This window comes from Vanderwaltozyma polyspora, genomic scaffold (assembly GCF_000150035.1).
Source record: "Vanderwaltozyma polyspora DSM 70294 KpolScaffold191 genomic scaffold, whole genome shotgun sequence".
NCBI lineage: Eukaryota > Fungi > Ascomycota > Saccharomycetes > Saccharomycetales > Saccharomycetaceae > Vanderwaltozyma > Vanderwaltozyma polyspora.
This window is the reverse complement of record NW_001834486.1, coordinates 1-8,249: the sequence shown is the minus strand read 5'-3', so window position 1 is coordinate 8,249 and position 8,249 is coordinate 1. Positions and strand designations below refer to the sequence as shown.

The following is an 8,249-nucleotide window of genomic DNA, read 5'->3' as shown; positions in this document are numbered from 1 at the left end:
TTTCTTTTTCGCGGGACCACGGAATGTGGAGAATTTCTTCCCTCTTAACAGAACTCTCTTTAAATTGGGGGTCTCCAATAGTTGCCTGGCCCTGCGGGCTCTTCCAAAATCCCCCGGTATATCGGCCGCAAAGTTTCCGAAAAGGCCCTTGTTCTAGCCCAAAATCAGAACCAAAAAGCCCGGGGGTTTTTTTCTTTGGAAAGTGAACTTTTCGGCGATCAGTTAAAGCTCGGTGGGGCTTTTTTTTTGTTGGGGGTCAGTGATTAAATGTCCGTTGGGGTTTTTGGGAATTTGGTCCAGACCCTTAGGGTGTGCTTGAAAGAAAAAAACAAATACTTCATTTTTTCAGAAATGGATGTTGCAAGTTAGAAGCACCTTCAAATGTGATGAAGGAAGCCTTTTTGTGAAAATGTTCAAAAGAAAAAAGCCTTGTACATATAAATTGAATTTCATTAGTGCGCCATATAAAAATACAATCAGTAATTTCAGCAATAGTAATACTAATAGTAACAGTAACGGTAATACTAATAGTACTATTAATGTTGCAAAATATTGTCATTAATAATAATAATAATATTATTAACAACGTAACAAATGTCATAAAAAAGGAGAATTTTAATTTTATTGCAAGTTATTCTAATAACAAACCACTGAAAAGTTCTCATGTTCAAAATAATGTCATTAATTCTGGTAATAAATCAATGTCTCCTTTATTGATATCAAACCATAAAAATAGCGATGATGATGATAAAGATAAAGATAAAAAATGTGTAAATGATAAGGATAATAATGATAATAATGCCAGTAATAATAATAATAATAATGATGATGATGATGAAAATAAAAATAAAAATAAAGATAAAGATAAAGATAAAGATAAAGATAAAAACCTTATTAATAACGATAATAATGATGATTATAATGATAAGTATAATAGAATTGGACTTGATAATAGTAGTCATATTATTGGTAATAATTACAGTGATCACAATGACGGAAACAATTTACTACCGACAGTCACAAGTATTAAATCTGAGGGTATAAGCGGAATCGATGAGCTGCATATGGCATCTGATGGAATTATACCGATCAAACAACTTGATAGTCATATTTTTTTTCCGCCAACAAACGTCCATATCATGAATCTATTGAATTTTGATAGTAAACAATCATCTATAGAATTGATTTATTCTTCGAATGATACTCCTGGCATTATTTCTCAAAGAAATGGCTCTTGGGAGTCTGTAGTAACAAATTTAATTCAAATGGATCCTATTAATAAATATTACTCTATGAGAATAGCACATAATAATCCAATTGAAGATATTTCATACATTGAGATTGATGATAAAAATTTTGTTGATTTTATTTGGTCCATTTGTAATAATACTCTATGTGTAGGTCAATTTTGTTTATTCCCACAAAAGAAATTTGAAGAGATGATGGCAATGTTAAAATCTCTAGATCAAGATTATCCGATTATTCATAGGGTAATAAGATACACAGTAGCTACATTTATGAAAGACTTATATCATAAACAAGGTTTATTCGAGTTGTCGAATATGTGGGACACTCTAGTGAGAATACCAAGTATAAGACCTTGTTTGGATATAATGAACCAACGAATTAACGCATGTAACAACTATATTGAATGCGTTTCGTTGGCATTTTCTGTTGCATTATTGTTTTCACCCCATTCCACTGGTTTAAATTCAGAATGGCGTTCTCATTTAAGTGGTTTGTATACATTGACGAGAAAGGCTTGTTCGCTACTAAATGAAAAAGTCTTGTTAACAGAAAATGGTAAAAATGCATTCTCTTTGTTCGGGATGATTAATGCTTTATTTTGTAGAACAGAAGTATGTGCGTATATTGCAGCAGATAATGGTGGTATTTTAACCACAGTAGATGGCTTAAATACAAGTTATAACGTTGAACCATTTTCTAAGTTTCATATTCTATCTGATTCCTTTGATTTAGCAGTAGGATGTACTACTGCGATTTATCCTGTTTGTAGAAAGATAACAGAGGAACTACTAAGGTGGAAACAGCAAGGTATTAACCTATCTGGTACTAATTTGGTGAAATTCAAATATACAAACACGAATGGGGATTTCAGAAATTATCTGTTTCAGTTTGGATCAAAAATGTTAGAAGATCTAGTAAAAGATGCTAAAAAATGTGACACAAAAAAAGCATTAAAAGATGTAGATGATTATAAACTGCGTTTTACTATATCTAAGTGTAACGACTTAGATGTTTATAGTCTGCAACTATATTTAAAAGTATTTTTCCTGAATCAAGAGCATTCTAATTTATCGGAAATCATCGAAATTTTAGAGACGATTTTAGAAGCATGGTACTCTATGCCATATTCAAAAACAGTTGGCATAAAGACTCATTGGGCTATCTATTATAGTGCATTGGTTTCTATTGTCATTCAACATTCCAATTTGACTACCCATTTTGTGAAGATACTAGACGATATTGCCAGAACAGGCCTAGATATGGCGATAAATTCAACCAAAAAATTGAGATATATTTCAGATATCTTACAATCTAAAGAATATGATAAACTAATAGATCCATCGACTGCTGATTACATTGTTTATTAAAATTTTGTGAAGACTTAAAATTTATGGGATACCCTAAAGTCATTTAAATGACTATGTTTATTTGCAAGCATTTATATATATTCATTTGTATTATTAAATATTTCTAAAAGTTAATGTTGCATTTTTCAGATAATAATATTTATTTTTTAACCAAGAACCAAAGACAAAATATTTGAAGTACCTCTGGTGACTGGGAGCTTTATGAATCGAGGAGAATTGTTTAACAAATAAATGAATATTTTAAATATGAAATGAAATTATTTTATAAAATGCTAGTTATATATGCAGAATGTAATGCCAAATGGGATATTAGGAAGAAACCAATTAATTTTCGAAAATATCAAAATTTAATTTTCTGACCACTTTATCCTTAGATATATCATCGGTAGTACGAGATTTTGATTTATCCACTTGGTTTGAGACTCTTGTATTAGTAAAATGTTCTTTTATCTTATTATCTCTAGGAGGCGTTATATCGGCAGGTAGAACAGTTTTCTGAGTTGTGTGTAAAGTAAGTTGAGTAACTTCGTGGGTTATTGGGTCTTCTATATACCCCTTACAGTCCTCGATGCTTATATCCTGTAAAGGTTTACGATTCATTTGTAAAGCTTGTATTTTGGAGTCTCTGTTGATTTTATTTGGTGAAATATTCTCCTTAACAATTGAGTAATCATTTTCGTCGGCAAAAGACGATTGTTTAACTAGGGAAATATGTTGCAACATAGTTGCTGTTCTTTGTTCTTCAGATTCTTCAAATATACTAAAAGGCATATTATTGGAATTGTTTTGCTCCAGAGATGGAGAAATATTCCTAACTGGACTATGTCTTAACGCAAAATCGACATCAACATTAGAGTTCTTTAAAGGAGATGAATGATTACTCCTACTAGAAGATTTATGCACACCATGATGTCTCAAATTTACATCCTTGTCACCCAAGGCATTTCTCTTCTTAATTGGTGAAATAGTCAAACTGCTCATTATAACGTCTTTAGTGGTATATTATAATATTGAAACTCAGATTAAACTTGATTTAGATCTTAATTATGAGATACCCCCTTGTTCTCAAAAATGTTTTCAAAGCTATTGAAGTATCAAAATGAAACCTTTACTAAATAGATAACACTTTCTTAAATCTAACTATTCTAATATATATCAAATTATCAACTTGCTCAAAAACTGAAATACAAATTTTTGGTGTCTTATCACATCATTAGAGGTTTAGAGATGTGTAGTATATGATATATATTTAAATTTGACTGAGACACGTAAATTTAATTCTTTTTTTTTTGAATAAAATCAGTAATAAAAACGCGAAAACGTCAAAAAATTCGATGAGATGAGAATCCATCATCAAGTTGAAGAAAGAATTGTAAGGAACGATACAATGCAATGCAAACCAAAACGAAACGAAACGAAACGAAACGAAACGAAACGAAACGAAACGAAACGAAATGAAACGAAATGAAAAGCTACTCAATTGCTAAAGATTTTTTTACATCAATTGAGTCCAAATCAGGATAGTTAATTGGTACAATTGTATTGCTTTAATAAGATTATTTCAGGAAAATTGGTGTCTTTCAAATCTAATGACGGATATGAACAAGATAGAACTTAGAACTAGTTAACTATTTTAAGAAAATATTGAGTAATGTTACATCGGATTGATATCTATTTAATTCTATTAATTATTGTTATTTGGGAGGGAATAAAGTCGATATGGGAGTTGGGGTTTTGAGACTATTTCCATATTTCAAATATGGTGTCCATGTAGAGTTCATATTGTTGTTGGATGGTGTTTTTGGTGATGACACCATTGGTATATATTTTTTAGATTTATAGATTGGAATTTTTGATGCTTGTGTTGAAAAGTATTCTATTTTCTTTATTTCGAGGTCTCGTAATCTCTCCTTCGTAATGATTCTATCTATTTCCTCGTCATTTGTATCTTCAAACTGTAAACTGTTTTCTTTCATTGAAGAATATGATAAAGATGGAATTCCTCCCAATATTATTTTATCTGAATCTTTCGATCCTTCCGTAGGTATATAGTTTGTATTGTCAAAAAATGGATTTGGTTTTTCTGCAGATGGTGGAGGTGTTCCTGTTATAATAACTGGTTTGATATTCATTTTTTTCAATAGTATAGCGCCAACTTTCTTCTTTGGGGGTGTTATGATATCATTTGTATTAGAAGTCTGCTCTGCTTTGTCTTCCATTTTCAATTTTTCTAATTTGTTTGTCAACTTTTCAACATCTTCTTCGCTTAATTGAATAGGTTTGTTTAATATTTCGTCATTTAGTGGCTTTATTTCAAGCCATTTCCTTGCTAATCTATTAGTCTTGACTGCAACACCAGCGTTTAAAAGGGAAAACTCCAATGCTTTGTAAATTACATTGAATGTTTTGTTCACTACAATAGACTTGTTTTCTAGTTGCAGCATCAACTTTTCTCTTGTATCGTTAGAGAAGTTGGTTTCAGATATTTTTTGCTGTAATTCTTCAACTTCTTCCAGTAAAAAGGATAATTCTTGATTCAAACTTATGAATAGTACGTTCCATCTTTTGTCAATAAGGTCTTCCTTAAGAGATCGTACTTCATTCATCATAAATCTATACTTGTTCATAACGTCTTTGTATTTTTGTTGAAGTATCGAATGTAAAATTCCAATATTTTCTATATCTCTAGATTCGAAAACTTCTATTCTTTGAGGTAATATCTCTGTCAAACTCATGTCTATCGGGTTCAGACTTCTCTTCAACTCCATATATCTATCGAATATTATTTCCTCAGTAGGTGTCAATGTCGGTACCTTTGGTTCTGTAGAATCTGAGTTGCTTTCTAATAAAGTAATCAATTGCGACAAGGTAAAAGAAGGAGCATGCCGTATTGGCGATGAAAACCTGTCATCCTGTATGGAAAGACATTTTTGTATATTTATTTCAATTAGTGAACTTAAAGTATCAATGGTCTCTGTTGATATCTCATAGAATTCCAAACTTGCATCAAATATTAACTTAGTAGATTGTATCCAAGGTTTTAAAGTATGATATGATTTATTGCATTTTTCTAAATGATTTATAGTTTGTCTATAATCTAGTAACTCTGATTCTTCAGTTTCTTCATCGGTATTTATAAACCCTAAAATATTCGACAATATTTCATCTAATCTAGTTGAATCATTCATGAATTCGTTCATACAAATTCTATCATTTAGCAACCAATTAACATAGTCATATAATTGCATTTCATCCTTCGTAGATTCCAGTGACGGAAGACTTGAAAGCAACAACTCTAATTCTGACAATGCATTGCATAGTTTCTCAGTTGACTGAGCTATATTTGAATCTATACATCTTACATTACTCAATGATTCTATTATTATATGGAAATTTTCAGTATCAAACTGATCTGAAAATACCAATTGAAACTTTCCTTCATTATTCATAGTGAGCTCAAGTTCAACCTTGTAACACAATCTAAACCTACCACGAATAGTTCCCCAGATAATAGATTCGATAGCTATAAGATTGCATAACTCAGTTTTATTCAAACGTTTATATCTTGGTGTTTCATTCTTGAAATGTAAATAAAAGATCAAATAAATTAAAGCTTTAATTCCGAAGTAATGAGATGATGCCTACAGAGAATTTGATAAAGGTGCTTGAAGAGAAGTTGGATACTGTTAAGAAAGATGAGATAGAACTGGATACTTCATTTGGAAGTATTAGTTCAGATATTGTGCAACTCAATTTGTTTTATGATTTGTGAAGGGATGGCTTCAAGCTATTGTGATTTGAACCAACAAGATATATGCAAAGAGACTGAAAAATGTGAAAGAACCTTAGAATCCTTAATAATTTTACAAGATTATCTTCAAATGTGAGGGGTATGTAGGTAAAGAAGGCATATCATCCATCTTGATAATTGAAGTTAAGATATTTATTGCTGTCTCCTTTTAAATATCAAGGAATTGCTCGACTGCTACATGCTGCTAATTTACTAAGTTGGCATGATAAATAGGAAAGAAAGAAGGAGCTATAACGAAATGGATGAAAAACTGATATTGGTGGTGAATATGATTTCGATGAGTTGCTTGATATGATAATTCATTCGTTCAGATCACTAAATAGAACTTCAAGTTCATTTCCTGTAATAGTGTCCCCTCCTGTAAAGAAGGATATTGAGACCAATTAAGCAAAATTCAAACGACGTTACATATTAGAAAGAACGATTTTATATTAATAGCCTGGATTGGGTAATTAAAACTTAAGCCAACAACCATAATCGGCATTTGCTGCATCTATAAATGTATTTTGCCAAGAATTTTTCAACATCTATATATCTGTTCTAAATTCGTTTACTGTCTGTTGAATAATCGTTTAAGATCTGTTTTATATTTTTAACTATACGCAGCGTTTTCTACTTCACTACTAAGACACTTGCTTGGTTCAAGGTCAATTCAACATGATTTAATGACAATGTAAGACCAGAATTGTAACTATGGAGTTATTAGTTGTATTATTATGTTTGTCTTCTCTCCTGAGTAGTTCTAATGTAATTAAATGAAAATTTAATTACACTGGGCAAGGCATTGATTGATAGAGTATTTAATGAAGACATTGGATGGTTGGTCGAATTTTTATTCCAATTATTTATGTGGTTGGAAGTTTTTTAATTAAAAAATATTGCTACAGTGCTGTAAGCTTATAATTAATGATTGATACACCAATTGAATTATTCTTTTAATGCTATAATTAATAAGCTAAGATACATAAGAAAAAAATGTTACGAATTTTAAATGAAAGTGAAAAATCTGCTCTCAAACAGACATCTGAAGGATCCATGAATGGCATAATCTTTAGTGTCAAGATAAGTAAAAAATGTGAAGATAATTTATCTGACGACGCTACTTTACATACCACTGGTGAATCTGGAAATTTACAACTTTTGTTACTAAAATCTTTAAAATTGCTTATACCCAAGTATAAAGAGCTTTGCACTACAGTTGATGAGAATCTACACTTTGTACATTTAGATGAAGTGAAAACTACAGATGTTGTGAAAATTATAAATTATAGTCGAAGGAAATTCGATATAAATGAAGGTTTAAGTGGTCCTTCTTCTTCCTTAATAAATTCAATCTATTATCATAGTAACTTCCAACCTGGCAGTGGTAAACCTTATGGAAAATTACCTTGTTGATGATTCTTTACCGATATTTATTGCATTAGAGCCTAATTGATGGCTACCTGGTCGCAGAATGCTAATGAACTAGTTCATTTCCTGAAACTACTTCAAAAGGAAGAAAAATTGATATCTTATCTCCTCGGAACTGATTTTCTAAGGTTCCGCCAAACCCAATAACTCAATGGGGGGAATAAAAAGGGCAAATTGCTGACTCCTAAAGTGAAATTCGGATTTAAAAACTTTTAAATGTCCAGATAAGCGGTTATGTTTGAACTTATGCACCGTAGGGTTTCCAGATTGAGACCGTTTTTGTGAGGAATTTATTATAGTGGTGTTGCGATAGATTGGAGATGCTTGTAGCGTACATTACGCCTAGTCTCTAGCTATTGCACTGGAATACAGCGAACTAGAGGAGATATTTGAGATGAAAGGATTGTCACGGT

The 8,249-nt window shown here is 31.1% G+C and overlaps 4 protein-coding genes across 4 annotated transcripts; 2 read left to right on the top strand and 2 right to left on the bottom strand.

The window, feature by feature from the left end:
• Nucleotides 1–539: 539 nt before the first annotated feature.
• Nucleotides 540–2,615, top strand: Kpol_191p4 (uncharacterized protein; the record flags this gene model as incomplete). Its single annotated transcript, XM_001642203.1, has 1 exon — nt 540–2,615. The coding sequence occupies one exon, from the start codon at nt 540–542 to the stop codon at nt 2,613–2,615; it is 2,076 nt and encodes a 691-aa protein (XP_001642253.1).
• Nucleotides 2,616–2,939: 324 nt separating this feature from the next.
• On the bottom strand, nt 2,940–3,596 carry ACM1 (Acm1p; the record flags this gene model as incomplete). Its single annotated transcript, XM_001642202.1, has 1 exon — nt 2,940–3,596. The coding sequence occupies one exon, from the start codon at nt 3,594–3,596 to the stop codon at nt 2,940–2,942; it is 657 nt and encodes a 218-aa protein (XP_001642252.1).
• A 713-nt stretch (nt 3,597–4,309) lies between these two features.
• On the bottom strand, nt 4,310–6,064 carry KAR9 (Kar9p; the record flags this gene model as incomplete). The annotated part of the gene is made up of 1 exon (XM_001642201.1): nt 4,310–6,064. One exon carries the CDS (start codon nt 6,062–6,064, stop codon nt 4,310–4,312), a length of 1,755 nt encoding a protein of 584 aa, XP_001642251.1.
• A 1,337-nt stretch (nt 6,065–7,401) lies between these two features.
• On the top strand, nt 7,402–7,821 carry Kpol_191p1 (uncharacterized protein; the record flags this gene model as incomplete). The annotated part of the gene is made up of 1 exon (XM_001642200.1): nt 7,402–7,821. The coding sequence occupies one exon, from the start codon at nt 7,402–7,404 to the stop codon at nt 7,819–7,821; it is 420 nt and encodes a 139-aa protein (XP_001642250.1).
• Between the last annotated feature and the right edge of the window lie 428 nt (nt 7,822–8,249).